This window comes from Lacerta agilis, chromosome 10 (assembly GCF_009819535.1).
Source record: "Lacerta agilis isolate rLacAgi1 chromosome 10, rLacAgi1.pri, whole genome shotgun sequence".
NCBI classification, from domain to species: Eukaryota; Metazoa; Chordata; class Lepidosauria; order Squamata; family Lacertidae; genus Lacerta; species Lacerta agilis.
In genome coordinates, this window is record NC_046321.1 from 63,844,009 (window position 1) to 63,867,398 (window position 23,390).

A 23,390-nucleotide genomic window follows, 5' to 3' on the forward strand; every position below is an offset into this window, starting at 1 on the left:
GAGAGGGTCCATGGGCCGGTTAAACGACTCACATGGGCCGCTTGTGGCCCATGGGCCTTAGGTTGCTGACTCCTGCTGTAGGTGGTGGGGTCATCCTAAAGGGTTCATTGCTTTAGGTCAACACTTCATGAAGTCACAGAGCAGGGGCTCACCCCCCCCCCCAAGTCAGGATGTAGAATTGTAGGCAGGGGAGACAGGTCTCTGACTCTCACCTGGGGTGAGTTTGTTTTGGTGAGGTTCCCCCAAGAGAGGGGACGGGTTGGGTGGGTCGGGGAGAGTTGTAGTGTATTGACCATCTTCCTTCTGACAGTGTGTGGTGTGCCTACTACTGAGCTTGAGTTCACTATCTGTGGTCCTAATATCTCCGTTGTATATGGATAGTCCTGAATGACTTCAATATCCATGCGGAGGCTGCTGCTGGGCCTGCTTGAGACATCTTGACGTCCAAGGCAACCATGGACCACTCTCAAATGGTGAACACTCAAGCAGGGCACACCCTTGATGTGGTCTTTGCCCCCAAGTGATATGAGGGATGGATTTGAGTATAGGAGTAGTGTAATGCATTCTGTTGTCATGATCGGACCATTATCTGGTGAGGCTTGGACTGTTCAGAATCCATGTGTCTTTGAGGAGTATTTCCCATTCCAAGGGAAATCTACGTAGCCTGCCTCTCACTAGGCTTGTCGAAGGAAACAAGGGCTGTTCACAGGTCAGTTGTATTTCTTGTTGAAAGAGCATTGAAACAGCATTGCACCTCTGTGGTTCTTGTGATACTAATAAGTAAAGCAACTGGAGGAGCAGTAGCTACATGGCCTATTAGCGGCACAAAAGGAAGGCTTCAAAGGTAGAAAATAAAAGTTCCCTTTTATTTATTTTTCTTTTCACCTAGCATCATTGGGTGTTTAACTAAAGGATCCTTAAGCAACCGCTTGCCTGTTTAAGTTTTCCAAAATGGAACAGGCATGGTGGGAAGGTGGCACTCAAATCTGAAACCAGGAGAGCATCCTAGCCAAAATACCTACACAAACATTGCAGAAGCAATCTAACAGAATGCTAGCCAGTGTAGGAACATGTAAACAGCAGCCAGTAATAATTTTGTCTCTTTGAAAGTAAGCTGTGGCAAAATAAAAGTTAGCACTTTGAATGAAGAAAAGATGCTCATCTTGTCGCTAGGGGGGGGGGAGAGATTGAGTAGATTTACAGATCCTGAGAGATCTAGCTAGTTTTTTCCCCTTTTTCCTTTTAGTGACTGTCTCAGCAGGGTCAAGCGGAAAGCCAGTTCATGTTTGGAAGTATACAATTCCTTGTTTCTGCTTGGGAGCAAAAGGAAATATTTCAGTCCTTTGAAGTATGCAACATGTTATTATTATACTCACACATTCTTGTTCCATAAATTCTCCCAAATGCCCCTGGAACTAAAAGTTCATTATGAAGATCAGAAAGAATTGTTTATTGGCAACAAGCAGAACACATATGCAAATTTGATGTAATGAAAAATATGCCCTGCATTGGGGTATCAGACTAATATACAAGGGTTTTAATTAAGCTGAAGTAGGTATTTGAGGATGCAAGAAGATCCAAGATTATAGACAAACTGAGCAAGCATTTAACCAAAACTAATTAGGGCATTTTTGTTGGTGGTGGTTTTCTGTTAATCACAAGAATAACGGGGGGGGGGGGGGTAGTTTTTACTGTTTGTAAACAGTGATAGTAGTGTGGGAGTATGATAATTAAAGCCCACTAAAAGGCTGAAGTATTAAGTGCAACTTAACACTAATGCAATGTAGTGAAGAATTAATTCTGAAGAAAGTGGTCACTGTAAAGTAAAATTGAAAAGTAAAACTGAAAAACCATGGGAAAAGGTTATTTTCACCCAGAAATGTTATGGCAAGCTCTAAAGATGTCCACCTATATGAGCAGTGAAAATCAGCATGTTATAACAGAACTTACAATTTCTCTTTTTCCCCCTTCAGTCCATTGTGCATGCCCTGATCCTCCAGAGCAGGTTTTGGAGTCCACTGGGCTGTAGGGAAAGGAGAGAAAAGGAGGGAAAGTGCCATAGCAAGTGCCTGCATATGCTGTGCTGGATGTCACCCACTGAAACTGAATTACATTGTCCTGTTGGTTCCTTAAAACATCCAATTATGAGATGGTTGGCTGCAGTGACTGACATTTCTACTGCAGACATGTACTTATGCTTGCAGCGTCTGCTTTGGTTTTGAAATGTAGTTTAGATTCAATTTCCCTAGAGAATAAGGCTTTTCCTAGTCTATTTTAATGCAATTCAGATTTTACTAGCACATATTTACACTACCTGATGGGTTTGTGTGTGTGTCTGTCTGGACTGGTAGAAAAAATCATAAACAGTTTAAAATGTTTTTAATATTGTGGTTTAATGTTGTAACCCATTCTGTAACCTTAGGGTGATGGGTGGGTAATTAATAATAATAATAATAACGGTCAAAAATCCTGTAACAAGTCAATTTTTTATTTAGAGTTTGATGATAACAAAATACATGGGAACTACAGAAGAGTGCTTTATCTTTCAGGATCCAAAATTCCACAGCTTTCATTTTTAAGTTTGCCTGGTAAAGTTTTTCTGATCAAACACACTTAAAGCCATTTTTCTCCTTACATAGAGTTGTCTTTGGCAGTTGGTGATGGGAATAGAAATCTGAGCCAGTTGCCATAGGAACACTGGAGTATAGCAGGCAGTATTAATACAGTATTGCTATTTGGATATACTATTACTCCTGTTTTTGTGCACAGAAAAGATTCACACCTGCTTTTAAAAATATATGGAACACCAACCTACTGAAATATATTAGCATTATTATGTAAAAAAGCATTTTAAATATGGCATTATATATTCTTGTGAAAATTTAAGTTTGTGAGGTTGTTTCCTTTGTTATGCAAGATTGATTAAATCTGAAACTGAGTATTTATTGGTGGGCTGGGAAGAATTGTTGAGCAATGTTTTCATGTCATTTTGTTGGTTGTGGGATTTTATGAATGGCTGTGTACATTATTAATGAGTTGATTGCTTCCCATAATCTCATTTTCATACTTAGACTATGTGCAAGTTGCTGCCATTGTGCTGTTTTGACTATATATTCCGTCTAACAAACTGATAGCTTCAGATCCTTCCTCAGGCATGAGTTGCTGAGGTGGCAGTGGAGTAGGTAGTTGAATGAAAGAGAGATTTGCTCTGTACTCAGCTGTGATTTGCCTACAGTTGTGGCATCAATGAGAAAGAAAGGTGTTTCACACTAGTCTGCTCCAGGCCTATATAAGGAAGAACTCCCCCCCAAATGAGTCTTCAACTATAGTTTGCCCCAAACTAGGAATGGAGTGAAGGCATCATTGGTAACGTAGGTGGCGTTAGTCAAAGACTCCTTGTCATCCTGGTTTTGTGTGACATCTGAAACATAACTGGCCTGAGCATCAAGATTCCTTCTGTGCTTTCTACCCTCTGTCCAATTTTAAGAAGGAACCTTGTTGTGAATTCATTAAAAGGATACAGTTGCAATTGAAATCATTCAACTCCCATTCATAGCTCTCAACTTTCCCCTTTTCTTGCGAGGAATCCTATTCGGAATAAGGGAATTTCCCTTTAAAAAAGGGAAAAGTTGACAGCTATGCCCCCATTGCAAATCAGGTTTAAATTGCAGTATAAGTTTTGTTTTCAGCTGAATTTGAGGAAACCACTTAAAGCATCCTTTGGGTTGAACTATTTCATTTCCTTTTGTTTTGCTCATTGCAAACAGCTGAAAGTCTGTAAATTTTTATAATAAACCTGATTTGTAGTGGGGGTTGAATAATTTCGATTGCAACTGTATACTAAAATGTTGCTGTTGTTCAGTCGTGTCCGACTCTTCATATACTAACATAGATTGTATTTAATCCATTGCCATAATTGAAGAATAAGATTTTGATACTCTGATTCAGTTGCAATGTATTCATATTCTAACATGCTCCTCAAGTCCTCATCAGGTTTGTCAGGCAAAACCATAGGATATGCTTTAATTTCTAAAATGTATAGTTAATTATACAAAATAGCTTCAGCACCTCTCAACAAGTTTTGTTAGTGTTGCTTAATTGCTTTTTAAGGAGATCCTTGTTTTGAACATTAGCTAAGAAAGCAAGTTTGACTTGGCTTTATCTTTTCATCACAAAACTTACTGAAACTTACTGTATAAACAATACAGGAAGTCTAACATGTTTTGTATATGGGGTAAACAGTAGGTCCATTTGAAAACACGACTTGCTGTAGATTTCTTCTCATACAAATATTTGGCTGATTTCATGAAGAATTCTGTATTTGAAACATTGCACAGAAATCTTGAGTTAACAGTTTCCTTATAATAGGGGTTGCTGGGTTGTTGTTTTTTTGCTGCTGTCTTAAATATTTGGCTTATTTGATTTTCATTTTGCTGGCTGAATCTCATAATTTCCTAGCTTGGTATTATGAAAATCTGTGAAGGAAATCTATGAATTAGATACTCTTGTAGATTAAAAAAATTGCTATGCTGATTTCTAAATATTGTTAATGCCTTGTTCCTTTTTAACATACTCCTCAAACTTTGTAAAAATGAAGATGGAACTCATCTTCAAAGGCCCATTTGTAGCCTACTCTGGTGTTTGTAATGGACTTTTCATTTAGTTACACTACATTTTGCAATATTCCTTTAGCATCGTCAGGGCCATTGTTTGTAGCCAATATGCAGCGTAATAGTGGTGCTCACAGCCAGGTTATGTTAAATATATACTAGTTCTTGCTCTTTCTCATCCTGGCAGTTAGATGGATTTGGATTTTGAGATGTTTCCAAATGCTGACTCTATTGAATTTAATAGGACTTACTTCTGAGTAGCCATGGCTAGGATTGCACTGTTAAATGGCAAGAAAGGAAATATAAAGTGCTCAAAGGGTAATTTTGGCAAGAGTATTATTTACTGAATGTACCATTTTGCATTTGTAGGCCAGAGCCTCAACAGAAAGTTCCCTCTGCACCCCCACCACCACCCCCGCCACCTCCTCCACCGCCTTTGCCAGAGCCAGCCCCTCCAGAGCCAGAGGAGGAGATTCTGGGATCCGATGATGAAGAGCAAGAAGACCCTGCAGATTATTGCAAAGGTTAGTGTGTGTGAGCACAGCCTGAAGAGTTTATTATTATTTTTTCTGTCAACTCTTGTCTTTGCTAATGTTGGTCCAGCTCTGGGGATGTCTCCCATTCATCCAATTCACAAAGGCAGGAATTTCCAGCACTTGCCAGCTAAGAATACTGGTACATTGATGAGATGCTCTGGAAGAGTAATCTCTGCCTTTTCTATTCCTTTTGCTTCAAGAGCATTCAGTCGTCATATGAAACATCACATTATTTTCAATACAGAGCTAAATTGCACAACAGCTCTTTATGACCTTCGGAGTGCCAGATTTAAAGAGACACTTTCAGGTTACCAATGTTGTTGTTTCCAAACGACTCATTCCCTGCACCCCCTGGTGCACAATCTGGTTCTTTGTATGCTTTGTAGGAGCATAAATTCTACACATAAAATTAGACACTAATGTGAAAAATGACTCTTTAGAACAGATAGCCAGAAATTAACATGGTGGGCAGTGTAAATAGAATGCCAGCACTTGAAGAAAATGCAGTGGTATAAAGAATGGCCCAGTGTAGATGTAAAAATAAAACACAGATTGGAAACTGCCACAGGATTATGCACTCCCTACCATTCTGTGTCTTCTTCCTTGTATGTGAATTCTTTGGCTTCCCCATTACCTGGGTTTAGCATTGTTTAATAAGCTCTTCACCAGCCTGGATTAAAATGAAGCCAGGGAACCCCAAAACTTGTATTAAGAACTTTGAAGCATGGGCTTCACAAACAAGTTTAGGAGTATTTATGGAATCATTTTCACTGGGACTGGCAATGGCAGCACATATTGGCAATCTAGGGAGTCTCGGGAATTTGTATATAAGGCATGGGGAGGGGGGCATCCAAGCCAATATGGAGTGCTGCTGCTTGTCTGTATATCTGCAAGGTTTGGTGTTATGTGCTGCAGCAAAGCATATATAGTGAAGCAATCAGTGTAAGATGTCAGTTGTGTCACATGTAATGCTAGGCCAAACCAAGAACAAACCTGATTCATGGTTAAGGAGAGAAAGCTTATTTATGATATGGGATTCAGATGACACTAAGGTCTTACCCACACTTTGTCCCGCTGCTTTCCCCCAGGAAAACCTGTGGTTTACCACTGAATCGGAACAAACAGCAACCAGGTTTCCCATGGATTGCTGTTTGTTCCAGTTTAGCACTAAAGAGCAGGTTTTCTGGGGGAGTGGGAAGCAGTGGGGTACAGGCAAAACCACTCCGACCTGTGCCTAGAAAGCACGGGACAAAGCGAAACTTTGCTGTGCCTTGCTGAGATAAAAGGACTGAGCCGGTAGCAAAGTGGCTGCAAGCTGTTCTCCAGGAGCCATCTTGTTTGCGTGGCCCTGGTAAGCTATAGTTTGGATTAGTTTACTTTAAATGTGATCCAGGCCACTGTGATGTGTGGCCAGTGTGTTACAACTGGGGTTCTGAAGTGTTTTTTCTTGGAGGTAGCTGCATCTAGTTCAAGAGTGGGGAACTAGATCCACCCACCTGTTAATCATAGTGGCATTAGGTGAAGTGTTTTCCCTTGCAAACTGGCTTGCAAAATGTTCCTCTACCCACATGGCTTGGTTTAAAACTATGTTGGCAAAAGAAGCAGGATTTGCAGCCACTGCCAATTGGCTGTGGCTTGACACCTCACTTTTGGCAGAGATCAGCTTCAGTTGGGAGCTCCTGAGTGGAACTCATCCCAGCAGAGTTTTCTTCTGCTGCTAAATTTAAAAGCCAAATGCAGTTTCTGTTTGCCAAGGAACAATGGGGAGCATACTTTAAGGTTCTTGATTGTTCCTTTATAGCCACATCTTTAATCTGCTCCACACCCAATATCATAAATGACGTCTGGTGTATGGCAGCTGGACCCTTTGCTGCGCCTAATCAGACCTTCAGGCCAGAGGTTCCCCTTCACTGATCTAGGTCCTTGATCTGTATATTTAAATCCTTGTACTTCAGATTCTGTTCTGTTTCACAGTACCAGGCACTCTAAACCCTTAGTATGTAACAGTGTTCAATTTAGGCATTGTGCCAAACGTTATTTTGAGGCTCCAAGCATACATTGTTCTTTGTCTCAGTTCCGTCCTGCCAGAGTCCCTGGATTAAAAAAGAAGAGAGACATTGCACATATTTTTGTAAACCAAGAAAATCTTTAATAAAAAGACATTTAAATAAAAGGGGAAAAAATAGAAAAAAGAAAGGACTCTTCCTTACGTTGCCTGACTGCTGGCAAAGTGGTGTACTACCGTGTTATCATTGGCTAGTCTACTCATGAGAGCAGACTAATTGTCTCCTGAAACACTTAGAGCAGCTGTCAGCATGTTCCTGTTTTTTTAGGCACGTCTCTGGAAAGTTTCTGCCCCTCTACCTTAATTTCTTTCAAAGCCCCCTACAATTGTCACCTGAGCATTTTGTCCAAAAACGTCACTTTCTTTCCAGTACTGCCTCTCCCCATCCAGATAGTGTAGCTGCACCCATTCATAGCCGAATGATGGCAGAAACCTAACGTGTATCTTGATAGATGATGCCTGTTGAACTATGTAAATAACAAACAAAAGCTCATACCAATAACAAACTTAGTTGGTCTCTAAGGTGCTACTGGAAGGAATTTTTTATTTTTTATTTAAAGACAAATAGCATCAAGCTGATTTTTTTAAATAATCGTAACCCCATAGCTTATATATATATATTAAAAAAACCATTCTCATTAGATTTCCCTCCCTCTTAACTGTGGGAAAGAGCAGTGTTTGTAAAAGCAGATTGACATTGCCATGGAAAATTGCAGAGCAGGGTGGATAAAAATCAATGATTATTATTTTTTTAAAGGATTTTTTTTTTTTTTTTACTTAAATCAGAATTTTAAAATAAAATGCTTTTGGAGGAAAAATCTTTCTAAAGATAGTTTTCTATTTTAGTTACATTATAGTCCAAAGGCTATTCATCGGGAAATAAGGATTTGTTTTAAGTTTTCCATGTGTGCTAAAACTCAAGTCTGTTGTTTCTTTAAAATCGTTTAACCACATCAGTTAACAAACATGGATACATATGCTATAATGTTATTGTTTTAGTTAAATAAATTGTTTAAATTGTTATTAAGGAAATGATTGTTTTTCTCCTTCCAATAAAATACAGCAGAAAAGTTGTCGAAATATAAACAATAATTTCATAATTATCTGTCTATGTATTTCTAATAGTATAACCAAATCAGTAATTTTTGGTATAACTGTAAAACAGGGGTAGGCATCCTAAGGCCTGTGGGCTGGATGCGGCCCAATCGCCTTCTCAATCCGGCCCACGGACGGTCTGGGAATCAGTATGTTTTTACATGAATAGAATGTGCCCTTTTATTTAAAATGCATCTCTGGGTTATTTGTGGGGCCTGCCTGGTGTTTTTACATGAGTAGAATGTGTGCTTTTATTTAAAATGCATCTCTGGGTTATTTGTGGGGCATAGGAATTTGGTCGTCGTCATTGTCCCCCAAAGTGTAGTCCGGCCACCACATGGTCTGAGAGATGGTGGACCGGCCCATGGCTGAAAAAGGTTGCTGACCCCTGCTGAAAAAACTACACTGAAAATTTATTATTCCAAAAATCTATTTGATTTAAATCAAATCCACCCTGTTGCAGCGTAATTTTTTGGATTCTTAATCTTGGTTTCTGGCCTAATCTTGGTTTCTGGCTCTGAATTAGTGTCTTCTTGTGAGGACTCACCTAAGCATCAGCTTGCACATGAGATGCGTTCTGTGCAACATGTGTAGCTGGTTGTGTTGAAGCATGGAGCAGTGCTGGAGTTGTGGGGGCAAAAAGTTTATGGATGGCAGCAACTGGCACTGAAGTGTGAATATGGCTCTCTGGTAAAGGGCCTGCATGCAGAAAATCCCAATCCCTGGAATTTAAAAGGAGTTTAGATACCGGTAGCTGGTTTTGGAAATCCTCTGCCCTCTCTCACCATTGTCTCATCACAGTTGCTAACTCAGAATCCTAAAGTGCCTGTATGCAACCTTTGAACTTGTGCTCAGTTGAGGGCTGGATAGAAAAGTGGAATGAAACTCAAGAACACAGTGGTTCACAGCTTTGTTCATCATTAAAAGGCTTGAGCAGAATGCATTTCGGATCCCATAATTATGCATGTACCTTTTCTCAGTCTGCATGTGTTAGTAGCAAACATGTTGGCATTGTGGCCACGTAGTTTTGGGTCTCTTTTTATTTTAATTTCTTTCTTGTGTACTGGAAACCTTTTTGCAGTGTCCGCTATGCAGGAAACAATCAGTAAAGCAAGATTAGACTACTGAAGATGAGTTGTGTGTCGGGTGTGTGTGTGTGTGGTGCTTTATGCTTTTGTTTTCCATGTACTTATCATTGATGTGTTTACATTGCAGCTGCCTGTAGAGGCAAGTGATGGCCCTAACTGTGGCTTTTGAATTTGGATGTCGTGTCAAACCATAGCTTGCAAGCATAATGTAGAATTGTGGTTTTTAATTCTGGCTAATAGTAAACCATTGTATGTTTACTCAGACAAAGCGCCAAGTTATAGCTAAGCTTCGCCAAACTATTGTTTGGTGAATTGAGCTGCAGAAGCTCAACTTTGGACATCTGATGTAGTTAGTTTAAGGGCTCGTCCACACTTTGCTTGTCCTGCTCCTAGAAAGCACGGGGCCGAGAGCCTTTCTGTTCCCCTGGATTACCCGCTCTTTACCGCTCAATTGGAGCAGATGTCAATCTGCAGAAAACCTGATTGTCAATTGCTCCGATTCCGTGGTAAAGAGCAGGTTTTTCCAAGGGAGAGTGGTGGGACAAGCAGAGTTGTGGACGAGCCCCAAAGTCAGAAGCAGAAATTCCTTTCAAAACACATTGGCTTGAATTATACTTAATTCATTGTTGATGTAATTTAATAAAAGTGTGGTCTCTTGTGAAACTTAGTACTGAACTTTGGATACAATATGTTCTGTGCTCAAAATTGAGGTGGTGCCGCAGAAAATCATCTTGATAATTTAGTTGTACAGCAGGGATGGCCAATTGGCAGCCTGCTGGCCCACTCCAGTTCCTGGTGATCTGCCAAATTTTACTACAGGGGTGTGTGGGGAGGATGGTGGTGGTGGAACTGGCTGCAGCTTGACTAGCAGGGAAAAGGTTTTATAAAATGTATAATGAGAGATTCCATACATATTATAAACCCTGTGAGTGTAATATGTCAGTCAGAATTCCTGTATGTAATGCAATGCTTGGGAGCATGTGATTCAAAGTTGGGAAGTCCAATACTCTTAGATGGTGCCAGATTTATTATGACGTCTGCAAATGATTATAATAATAATAATAATAATAATAATAATAATAATACCACCTTTATTGACAATGTACAACCTGTGTACAATGAAATTAACCGAGCCTCCCTTCACTGGTTGGAGAAGAGAGTGACCCCTGATAAAATTGGTCATCCCAGTTGTAGGGGGAGAAAATCAGGTTGAAATGCAGCTTTAAACTGGAACATTGGTCTGAACACAATACTCTTAGTTGAAACTGAATTCACAGTCCTATTAATTTCCTGGTTCCATCAGGATTTTCTTCTTTTTGACGTCTTTCTGTAGAAGCAAATATAAATTGAACTATACAAGCAACTTCCTGACATTTTTTTCTAAAGTTGAAGAACAAGCTTGACAGTGCAAATCATATACATGTTTACATGAAATCAAGTTCAGTGAGACTTGCTCACTTGGATGGTATTCAGCTAAGTTTTACTGAAATTAGACCTATTGAAATGAATGGACCTAACTTAGTCATGTTTATTAATTGTAGTGGGCCTACTAATGGGCCAATTAATTGCCATATTGGACACCACATCTTGTAAGTGTGTTTAGGATTACAGCCTAAAGCTACTTGGAAGTGCTAAGACACTGTTGTATAGGTAATCAAATCAATGCTAATTTTACCCCCCACCCCCACTCTTTTTTGAAAGGTGGCTATCATCCAGTGAAAATTGGAGATCTTTTCAATGGTCGGTATCATGTTATCAGGAAATTAGGATGGGGACACTTCTCTACAGTCTGGCTATGCTGGGATATGCAGTAAGAAACGACAACTTTCCTCCTTTGCATGTTAGCTCTCTAAAGCAGGGGTAGCCAACCTGGTGCTCTCCAGTTGTTTTAGACTATAGTTCGCACCAGCAATAACAAGGGTGGCTACTGGTCAAGGATGATAGGAATCATAGAACCACAGAATTGTAGAGTTGGAAGGGAGCACAAAGGACATCTAGTCCAACCCCTTGCAATCCAGGGAACTTTTGCCCAATGTGTGGCTTGAACCCACGACACTGAGATTAAGAGTCTCGTGTTTTACCAACTGAGTTATCCCATCTAGAGAGCACCAGCTTGGCTACCCCTCTTCTAATACATGTGGATGGTGGCTTTGATTTATTTTGACTAACTAATGGGTTGGAAGCTAGTTGAGGTTATGTAAAATTTCTAGTCTATCTCCTATAAGTACAATTGTATTGGGATATTAATGCTGCCTTTGCTTTGAGTCAAATGTGTCTTTAATAACCCCTAAGAGACATTGATCTCTAACTGGAAGATAATAATTGAGAAAAAAGGTTAAATTTATCATTCACTTACCTGAATATTATTGAAATTTGCCACAAATTGTTTTGAACTAGTACTTATTATCCAGTAGGACGTTGGATGTCTGTCTAAAATAGGGAAAAAAGTATTGGCTCTGATAGCTTGTTTACTTATTGTTTTAAAGGGGGAAAAGGTTTGTTGCAATGAAAGTTGTGAAAAGTGCTCAACATTATACAGAGACAGCCTTGGATGAAATAAAGTTACTTAAATGTGTAAGTATTACAATAACACTCCCAAACTTAGTGACTGAGTGTAAATGAAATTGGTTTGTGTGTGTGTGTGCACTTAATTTTGTGATTCTGTAAAACAAACATAGTAAAATTGTAACTACAATGTAATTTTTTAAACTGCAGTATTTTTAAAAATAACTTTACAGGTTTCCCCCCCCCCCCCAACGGTCATTTTAATTTAAGTGACTTGTTTCATCTTCTTTTTTTAGGTTCGTGAAAGTGACCCTAGTGATCCAAATAAGGACATGGTTGTACAATTAATCGATGACTTCAAAATTTCTGGCATGAATGGCATACGTATCTTTTTTTCTTGCTGATTGCCCAGTGTCTTGATCTTAAAAGACAGGAAAACCTTTATGCTTTTTCAAGTAAAACACTAGGCTAGCAGGTAATTTTTTAAGACACTGGGTTGGCTCCAGACATAATATTCTGCAAATGGAAGGGCTTATTCCATTCACATAGGGAATTCTTATTCAACACGTACTTCGAATTGTAGGAAATGGGTATCTTCAATTATTTTTTATTCCGGTGAGAAGTAGGAATTGGCAAAAATCTCACCCTGCCTTATTCCTCCAGCGCTAATGGAACTTGGCCGAGTGCAAATCTGGATCCAACCCAGAAATATTATTATTATTATTATTATTATTATTATTATTATTATTATTAGTGCATAACAGTGAAGGAAATACTGAAAATATTATATTATAAATAAATATTATATTATAAAATATTATAAAATATTTAGAATGAGTTGTTGTGGTAGACTTGAAAACAATGTATATTTGAGAGGTGCTTCATGTTAGTTTAGAAACCTGTAAGCTGTTATTTTTATGGGGTTTTTTAAAAAATAATAATGAGGGGGGTTCTTATTCTTTCTGTTGCTTTTATAAGAAGTTATCTGTATATTTTTGTTGGTTTGGATTTTAAAAAACCTATTGATCTGAACATGAGTTCAAACTCTGGTCTAGGATATTTGGCTTCTTCTGACAACGTTGACTCTGTGAAATTCGTATTAAATAAATTTTCCTTCCGCTCTGTAAAAATCGCCAACACATTATTTTAATAAATAAAAAAGTTGACTACAACCCAAAGATCTTCTGGGCTTCTCTATTTTGCTGTTGCAGTTCCATGTTAAAATTAGCTATAGAAGAGTAGATCCATTGAAGTTAATGGTCTGAAGAAGTGTGCATGCACACGAAAGCTCATACCAAGAACAAACTTAGTTGGTCTCTAAGGTGCTACTGGAAGGATTTTTTTTTTGTTTCGTTCTGCTTGATTTTAGTGGGTCTACTCTGAGAATGAGTTAGCAGGCTTACATTGATTTGGTTTTTCTTTTGGGTTGAAAATGGAATGACTGACTACTGCTAAAATATGTAGAAGGTCAGTAAAGACATAATGTAAACTAGGATTAAGGGAAAGTGGTTGGAACTGAGCATTCCCACGCACACCCCCTCTCATTTCTCCAGGATAGTTCAGTGTTACACTAGACCATTGCCTACCATGCTCTGAAACAGAGGGTAGGGAACAGGAGCTTCATCCCAAAATAGGCTCTGTCAAAACTGGATATGCTGATTATCTGATTCAACTGGTTTATGTATGCATAGCCCACCCATCTATGGATTGGTGAGATCATAGGAGAAGCCCCAATTGCTAGTAGAAGATGAAAACAAAAATGATTGAAATATATTCTTGGAAAACTTTCATTACACAAGAACAAAGGATAATGTTCTCAGTTTAAATGTGAAATATTTTCTTGTGTGGTGGTCTTGTAAGGATGGTTAGAAAGCCATTGAATTACTTACAATTTATCCTTAATTGAATCTCAGATGTCTGTATGGTTTTTGAAGTACTTGGACATCACCTTTTAAAATGGATAATTAAGTCCAACTACCAGGGCCTTCCTATCCGTTGTGTGAAAAGTATAATTCGACAGGTAAGGTGTTTAATGCAACAAAGCTACAAATGTGCTAATACTTCAGTGCTGCTTGCAAAATTGATAACTATCCAGCTAGGTTGATAGGACTATTTTTTTTTTTTAAGAAATCTCTCTAAATCTGCTTTTGCATGTGATGCCTTCAATTACCTGCTTGATTAAATTGTTTAAGTCTGAACAATTTAAGTAGCAATTGCTTTAAAATATATCCTGTGTGCATTTCATCTCATCACTTAACAGCATATAGTTGAAGTGAAAAATGCTTTTTTCACAAGACGTTAGTTGTTGAAAAAGTGCCAGCTATTTTACTAGAACATACGTCATCCGATCGAAAGAAGAAAAAGGTGCCCTAATATTTTTATTAAGAATATTTTAGTCATAGTTTATGTGCATAATCCAACAAAGGGGTATAGCTAACAAGGCCAGAGGTCAGGGATGATGGGAACTGAAGTTCTGTGAACTAGATTAGTCACTTTTCTTCCCAAGTATGTATGTATTTTAAAGTGATGTCTGAATGTAGTCTTTTGAGTTCTTGTGACGCAATGAATGGAAGAGGCTTTCATCGTAATGAAATTATTCTTCCTTTTATTGGTTTGCAACCAGGTACTGCAGGGTTTAGATTACCTCCACAGCAAGTGCAAGATCATCCATACAGACATCAAGCCAGAGAACATATTGATGTGTGTGGATGACACCTATGTGCGTCGAATGGCTGCGGAAGCAACGGAGTGGCAAAAAGCAGGGGCTCCTCCTCCTTCTGGCTCTGCAGGTACGGCCGTACATTTAAACGCTCAGTAAGTAAAAACAGATCGCATACTTGCCACAGCAACATTTAATTAGTTTTAGTTAATGGGAATAGTAAATTTAAACGTGGTTAATTTGAATCTTCAAGAATGTTATTAGCATATGAATAATGTATAAGAAGTGTTCATTTTAACGTAACAAAACCATCCGAGTGCTGCAATTCTTCATACACTTCTGCACTTTTGGTAGGCAGAAAAACCTTAATTACAAGCTTTATTTACACAGTCATACCTCGTGTTGCGTTTGCTGCGAGTTGTCAACGGCGCGGGTTACGAATGTGGCAAACCCGGAAGTGTCTGCGCATGCGCGATATCGCCGCTCGGGTTGCGGAATTTTCAGGGTGCGAACGTCACCCTGGAACAGATCGTGTCCGCAACCCGAGGTACCACTGTACTGGTTTCCAGCTGTTAATGCAACATTCATAGGAGTTAATGTGATCTGGAACATCCCCCCAGTTTTAAGTTTTAAACTGTGTTTTAGGTGTGTGCACTCCTATATAGTGAAGCATTTTTAAAGACATTGCCCTCTGTACCCCACTTCCTCACACAGGAAGGGGATTTTCTTTTATGTGCAGAGAGCGATATGCATACCATATTTTTCGCTCCATAAGACACACTTTTTCCCTCCTAAAAAGGAAGGGGAAAAGTCTGTGCATCTTATGGAGCAAAGGCACTGGATGGTAGCAGGATCCCTCAGCCACAAGGGAGGGATGCCTCTGCCGCCGGAGCCATAGCTCCCGGGGGGGCGGAGGAGGCACAAGCAGCCCAAAAGGGCTGCTTACGGACTGCCCTTCTTCCCCCCCCCACTGACAGCAGCAAAGGGGCGGGGAGGGGGGGTTGAAGAGCAGCCCCATGCGTCCCTCCTCCCTGCTCGCTGTATGGAAAGAAAAGCAGCTGCCGCTTACATGCTGTGGGCAGCTATCGTGCACAGCGTGTAAGTGGCTGCCGCTCCTCTTGCTGCAGAATATTTTTTTTCTTGTTTTCCTCTAAAAACTAAGTGCGTCCTATGGTCCGGTCGTCCTATGGAGCGAAAAATACAGTGCCGCATGCAAATGAGACACCAAATCAGTCCCTTAGATTTCATTGCCTTTGAGCTGTGAAACTGGGTTCAGTCCTGTTTGAAATGCATGAAGTCTTAATTAAATAAGCTGAACAAGCTGTACTGGTTTTCTTACTATTTTGTGTATTATTCAGGACATCAATCAGTTATATTTTTAAAAAGAAGCAATTTGTCAGTTTGTCAGTGCCACCTTGCAATGGCCATCTCATACTGTGGACCGTATTAACTCCTCACACTTAATATATTGTAGTCTCTCAGAAAAGGCATGCATTCTGTTACATCTAAGTGTAATGTTAGGGTGTGTGCAGCCCTTTAATGTTTACTTACTACTCATTTACTAAACTGAAGCCCCCCAATTTAGCTTTGACTGGTTTGTAAGTGGAATATTTTAATAATACAGTGGTACCTCCGGTTACATATCCCTCTGTATATGTAATCTTCGGGTTGCAAGCACAGCTGCATGCGCAGAAGCGCTGAATCGCACAGCGTGTGCGTGCAGAAGGGCGCCTCTTTTTATGGACTTTTTGGTATATGGCCGGGCCTCCAGAATGGATCTCGTCCGTAACCAGAGGTACCACTGTGCATTGTTTCCATGTTTCTTTTAAGTAGTCTTTGGTAGTATTAGAATCTTGAAAAGTTTTTATAGTCTGTATCAGTAAAATGGACGAACTAGGAACTGGATTACTTACAAGCAAATAATTTAACATTGAAAGGTTGGAAAAGATTAATATTTCAATATTTTTCATCTTTTGTTAGTTCATGATGAAGAACTTACTTAGGGCTTAAAACCTGGCCCTAACAAGATTGTAGAGTCTCATATAAATTGTGCAGATTCTCCTCCTCCTCCTCCAGACACTTTAGGTTGGATAAAGATGATCTAAGGTAGTACCTGACCACCAGCCTCTCATTAGAAGATGTTTATGATCATTGCACAGAATGTACACATATCACTTTATAAATTTGACACTTAAGTATTTTGTTTCATTCCTCTTTTGTTTTCTTTTTTAGTGAGTACTGCCCCACAGCAAAAACCCGTAAGTAGTCTTGTGTTATTCTTATTGAGTAGTCAGGGTTCCTGTTTAAAGAGTTGAAAGTTAAAATGGTTAGCATTTTAAATTTCATCCATGATCCTTATTTGACTACAGTTTTGGTTTATAAATACGATCTTTTGTCTAAATTAATCTTGCATTACCTTTTCCTCCTGTGTAACTGGGAGGAGGAGTTCTGAAGCGTTCTAGTTTGCTTCTGCTTAACCATGTGGGTTGCCATTCCATCCGAACTGACAAACTAAGGAAGACTTTAATTATGGTTAGTTTAAAAGAAGCCAAGTTCAAACCATGGTTTCTAAACCTCACTTGTTTAAGCTATAACCATATTTTTTTTAATGATGAAATACAAAAGTACAGTAGTCACCTGCCTCACTTCATTTAGTGGGGGCACCTAGCAAAGGGCCCCTGAAGGTGAACTTTAGGGACTGAGCAGGGAGGAAGCAATCCTTCAGATAGTCAGGCCCCAAACCAGTTATTTAGCAAAATGTACTTTAAAATGTACTGAAGGACCAGGTGCGCAGCCTGGGAGTCATTTTGGACTCACAGCTGTCCATGGAAGCGCAGGTTAATTCTGTATCCAGGGCAGCTGTCTACCAGCTCCACCTGGTACGCAGGCTGAGACCCTACCTGCCCGCGGACTGTCTCACCAAAGTGGTGCATGCTCTGGTTATCTCCCGCTTGGACTACTGCAATGCGCTCTATGTGGGGCTGCCTTTGAAGGTGACCCGGAAACTGCAATTAATCCAAAATGCGGCAGCTAGACTGGTGACTGGGAGTGGCCGCCGAGACCACATAACACCGGTCCTGAGAGATCTGCATTGGCTCCCAGTACGTTTCCGAGCACAATTCAAAGTGTTGGTGCTGACCTTTAAAGCCCTAAACGGCCTCGGTCCTGTATACCTGAAGGAGCGTCTCCACCCCCATCATTCAGCCCGGACACTGAGATCCAGCGCCGAGGGCCTTCTGTCTGTTCCCTCACTGCGAGAAGCAAAACTACAGGGAACCAGGCAGAGGGCCTTCTCGGTAGTGGCGCCCGCCCTGTGGAACGCCCTCCCATCACAGGTCAGGGAAATAAACAACTACCTGACATTCAGAAAAAACCTGAAGGCAGCCCTTTTTAGGGAAGTTTTTAATGTTTGATATTGTTGTATTTGGTTTCTGTTGGAAGCCGCCCAGAGTGGCTGGGGAAATCCAGCCAGATGGGCGGGGTACAAATAATAAATATTATTATTATTATTATTATTAAAATCTTTATAAGTGATTTACAAGCTATAAACTTTTCATTGGGGGTTTAAAGGATAATCCTAGCACATTTAATTGTACCCAACAACTAACTTGTCTAGTGCAGATGGCAATATGTTCCATTTGTAGACTAAAAGATAGGTATGCTGTGCTTGCAGTGGTTTATATAGTGAGAAATAATGGGTCCTCTCTATTCAGCTTGTATATCTTATGTCAGCAAAGTAATTACAGCTTGAGGCTACTTTATCCTCTGAGTTGCCTCTTGAGTTTCAGTTTTATAGGAAGTCAGTTGCGCAATACTATGCATTAGTGTTCTCAGTTCACAGATGCTAGACTTTTATAGGGTAACCTAACCTTCACATTGGATGGCTGTAAGGATCGATAAATGGTAATTAGCTATGTTTAATTTCTTAGATTGGAAAAATATCTAAAAACAAAAAGAAGAAATTGAAAAAAAAGCAAAAGAGACAGGCTGAGCTACTAGAAAAGCGTTTGCAGGAAATAGAGGAACTGGAGCGAGAAGCCGAAAGGAAAAAAATAGAAGAAAATGTAACATCTACTGTATCGTCCAATGAACAAGAGGATGAATACCACCCAGAAGTCAAGCTAAAAACTGTTGAGTTAGAGGAGGTAGCAGATGAAGAACTTGGGAATGAGGATGGTAAGTGTTGGGTCTCCTTAAATTTTGATATAAAAGATGCAGTGTGTCCAGAGATGCTGTTGCAACGATGCTCTGAGCACCATCTGTTTTGTAGGGTGCTGTTATAAAGGCATCGGTCAGAGGCAAAGAACCATGAAACTCATTCCATGAGCTGCAAAAGGCTTTGCATGTCTTTTCTGCAAAGAGCAGACCCCCAATTCCATGCTGCAAGTGGAGGGTGCTTTTTGATATGGAGGGTGTAAGGAACATGGAAATCAATAAGTGCCATTACTATTATGGTGCACCAACCGGCTTAGCACACTAAGTTTTGTTCAGAGTGGTGCCAAAATAAAATGCTGGAGAGACATCTTTGTTGGAGAGGGCAACTGTAGAAGTAACCAGCCATTGATATACAAACGTTTTTCCCAAGATAATAGCACCCCTTCAGGCAAAAGCTATAGAAGACTTTCTGCTTTACTTATATAAGCATAAATTTATGCAGTCCTTTACTTTGCCTTTGCTAACTCAGATGAAATAGCATTGTTACATAACATGTACTGAAACTGAAAATTCAAATGATACTTCATAATACTTAACCCACTTGGTTTTAAGAGGTCATGATTTTCTGAGAGAAAATGTAATCTGGTCTTTATATATTTTAATCCCTAAGGTGAAACGGAAGATCAGGATGAAAAGGAAGATACAGAAAAAGAAAACACAGAGAAAGACGATGATGTTGAACAAGAACTTGTCAACTCGGAATCTACCGATCCCACTTGGATAGAATCCCCCAAAACAAATGGCCACGTTACAAATGGTCCTTTCTTGCTGGAAGAACAGATTGAAGATGAAGATGATGAAGAGGAGGAATGCCCAAATACTGAGCAATATAATCTTGATGAGCCAAATGCAAAAAATGATTACAGCTATAGTAGCTCCTATGAACAATTTAATGGGGAATTGCCAAATGGACGTCATAAAATTTCCGAGTCGCAGTTTTCTGAATTCTCGGCTTCCGTATTCTCTGGAGCTTTAGATTCTGTAGCTTGTGGTTCAGCTGTTTCTGAAGAATCTGCTGTAACTGAAAGAGACGGAAGTACTCCATCTCATGATAGGAGCAGGACGGTTTCAGCATCCAGTACTGGAGACTTGCCAAAAAGTAAGTGTTTTGGTTTAAGAAATTTTGTGACAATTTTTCTAAAGTGTACCCATTTTTAATTTTTGCATTGCTGTACTTCACTGTAAATTGAGAGGAAGAGAATAGAAAACATGTCTTGAAAATGTTTCTGTGTGCATATTGTTGAACTTTGCGTTACATAACTGTTCTTTTGCCATTTTTAGAAGTGAGTTGCTCTCTTATTAGCACAGCACTGCTTGTTAAGCCTGGGAGCCACAAAACCATTTGTTTCCTATGCACCTGGGCTGCCTTTTGGGCTTGTATTTCTTGAACAACCTACCAAGTCATGTGGCAAATAATGGAGGGGGCACCCAGAAGCAGTGACATGATATGAGGGCCTGCTGTGGAAATAATAAAAAAGTAAACAAATCTCACTGGGGTTTTCCAAGTTCTTGGGCATGCCTAAAGTAGCTCTTTGTTTGGATCCCATCTCAGCATTTGAGAATGTGGCAGACAATAAGCTTTGATGTTAATTGATTTTGCTGCTTTCCAGGCTCTTCTAAGGCAAGGTTTTGTTGTTTTGAGATTCCCCTCTTCTACCACTGGAAAAATACGCCATCTGTAATTCTGGTTCACAGCTATTTTATGACAAGGATATGCATTTAGGGCTGCTTATTTTCTCCTTGTTGTTTATTTCTGTCCTAATGTCCTGACAAGTTTCGCCTGTATTAGATGTTGGAACCATACTAAAGAAACAGTGTTTTAAAATAAAAAAATAAAAAATTGGAGGCAGTAAAGCGAGCATTGCTGGGGAACAGAAGTGGTCAAATGTGGACGTCGGAACCCTTAGTGCTAATTGGAGACATACAGTTATCTATGAACCTTGACTTCCAAAAAGAGATCCCATTCAAAAAATATCTGATACGCTGAGAAGCAGGATGTTTGCCAGATTACCAGACAATCCCAGCAGAAGGCTAAGAATCTCTGAGTGAAATATCAAGCTGTGCAGCACAACAGACGCTCCAGGAATTTCCAAAAGGCTTGCCTTGTGATTTGCACGCTATTCTGGATGTAAGTGCTTATGTGGTTGCTTTTTGGGGGATAGGAGGAAATAATTTTTTGTGTCCCTCCACTCCTACAGAGAATTCAGAGCCGCAATTCCAGTCCCAAAGCTTGAAAAAGAGTTCTGGACACAGGGAAGTCCATATACTTAATTTGCAACCTCAGTGCTTGACAGTCATAGTCTTCCTAGCAAAGAGTACCCTTAGCTGCACCTTGATGCCTCATGCTGGATGGATAATGTCCCCACTTTTTAAATACTCACTTCCAGTCTACAATTACAAAATAAAAGGATCCGAAGTAGTGAAAACGTTGTAAGAAACGTATACAGTTGCTCCAGTGATTAAAAAAGGCAGCCAGTGTGCCTAACTCTTCCATTGAGCCCTACATTTATCTAGTACTTGGGACAAGGATGTACATTTGTCTGCTAATGTCCCTATAATTGACCCTGACACAGATAAATGAGCGACATAGTCCTGGATAATCAAGCCAGCCTAATCCCAAACACTGACTCAAATCTGCACTCCAGCAGGAAATCTAGGTAAGATCTTGTTTTTCAACAATTTCAGCTCCTGTTTGGTAGTATTATACTTTTTGAAGGCTAGGGTCTTTGACTGGGAAGGGGATTTCATTGGGGAAGTGGAGATGTTGTTAAAAACGATTGCTTGGGGAGCCATTAAATGTTGCCCCCCTCAAAGTTTGAATAAACCTAATGAGTACCACTCTGAATAGGAGACAATAGAACTGTTTTTTGTGGCTAGGGCTGGGATGAATTTACCTTTGAGCTCTGTTAGTCATGCAGGAGCACTCTTGAATGTGTGCTATGCTTTGTTCAAAAATAATTGGGCTGGAAAAGGATGGTGGGGGAAGAAGAAAATGCTTTAAAGATGTCTCAATAACTATCGTCGTTACATGTAACACATGCCATTTTCCATTTTCTTTTCCCTCCTACATGGTTCAAAGGATATTAGCTGTATGTGAAAAAGAGGAGCCTGGGCTGGCATGAGAACTGCAGTGGGCTAGCTAGGAATTGACAGAAGTCCTCTACCATGCAATAAACAAGTTTCACTAGCAACCCAAGAAGGAGTGTTGAGCACCGTTGGTCAAACAAAGGAAGAGAATAAAAGTAGAAGGAGACCTGGAACATGGATAGCCAAAATGAACGAAGCATCAGCATAGTTTATCTCAATGTTTAAGGACCTGGGGACTTGGTTTACATTCCACCAATCTTTCTTGGATCAGATGATACAGGTCTGTGGCAAAGTACCTCCCAGCACTTTGCAGCATTAATTTTGGAGATGTGAGGAATGGATAGCCCTAATGAGAACACTAGTCACTCCATGTCTTGATATTCTTGTACAGCTGAGCCTCTTCGTGGGATTGAAACTGCTCTGGTAGCCCAGATCATAGTGTTGCATCACTGCTTTCATAATCGGCATCCCTGAAAAAGAGATTAAGGATACTTGGTGAAATACAAGAAGCCGGAAGAAACGGGTGGCACGGTCTTCAACAATCATGCATTTCATTCATTCAAAACACTTGAAGAATTATAAACTCCAGCCTTGTGAGCCACTGTTGCCTCAAATCAGTACGGTGCTAATGGAGGGCATATCATCAAGTACATTTGTACTGCAACTTCGTATTTATGTGTTTGTTAATGTGAGCTTAGCAGATATCCTGAATTAATAAGGTGTTATTTAAAAACAATGGTTGAAATTTGCAAAAATGCATAATATGTGGTCTTTGTTTGGATTTTGTATAACCTGATGGTAAAAGGGAAGCTACTCAGTATCTTGTCTTGAGCATGAAACCTGTTTTTATTCAAGTGACTGACACTTTAAAGAATGATGAGATAGTCAGTAATGCAGTATGTAATGGCTTAGATTTAGAGTGCTGTCATCATCCTCATGCATCCTTAGCCAGGAGACGGAGATGGAGATGGGTTCTTTAGAACCCATTCTATCAACCCTGGTACGGAAGTGAGAGCCGTCTATAGACAACAATGGAAAAATGTAGGAAAACCCAGTCATAGGAGATAGCAGCATAGAGACCAGTTCATGCAGTTTCTAACTGGAGTCCTATAACATATAAAAATGTGGTTTTAAAAGTGCTCAAATATTTTAAATTGCAGTACAGCTGCATGCAATTCAATGGAGCACAAAGCTTCTGAATTCAATGGAGCACCACATTTTGAGGATATCTCATGAGGTGAGGAAAAGAAAAAAGAGAGGGGAGAGAAGGAATTTGCCCTATCAAGCATCTAACCCAGCCTTTCTCAACCTTTGGTCCCTAGATGTTGTTGGATTACAACTCCCATCATTCCTAGCCAGCATAGCCAGTGGTCAGGGATGATGGGAGTTGTAGTTCCAGAAATCTGGGGACCTGAGGTTGATAAAGGCAGCTCTAACCACTTACGGTCAAGATTAGAACAGGAGATTGGGACTGAGAGATGCACCATGGAGTTCAAAACTCCCTTCCTTTGCCAGGATGTGAAGAAGGGC

At 39.9% G+C, this 23,390-nt stretch overlaps 1 protein-coding gene across 4 annotated transcripts in view; it reads left to right on the forward strand.

The window, feature by feature from the left end:
• SRPK2 (SRSF protein kinase 2) overlaps positions 1 to 23,390 on the forward strand; it is an 80,371-nt gene that overhangs the window by 43,136 nt on the left and 13,845 nt on the right. For all 4 annotated transcript variants that reach the window (XM_033163513.1, XM_033163510.1, XM_033163512.1 and 1 more), the window contains 9 exons: positions 4,980 to 5,134; positions 11,096 to 11,204; positions 11,881 to 11,968; positions 12,196 to 12,283; positions 13,813 to 13,919; positions 14,523 to 14,688; positions 16,791 to 16,816; positions 18,488 to 18,734; positions 19,384 to 19,872. In XM_033163513.1, coding sequence (XP_033019404.1) covers positions 4,980 to 5,134; positions 11,096 to 11,204; positions 11,881 to 11,968; positions 12,196 to 12,283; positions 13,813 to 13,919; positions 14,523 to 14,688; positions 16,791 to 16,816; positions 18,488 to 18,734; positions 19,384 to 19,872 — 1,475 coding nt within the window. The remainder of the gene's footprint in view (positions 1 to 4,979; positions 5,135 to 11,095; positions 11,205 to 11,880; positions 11,969 to 12,195; positions 12,284 to 13,812; positions 13,920 to 14,522; positions 14,689 to 16,790; positions 16,817 to 18,487; positions 18,735 to 19,383; positions 19,873 to 23,390) is intronic.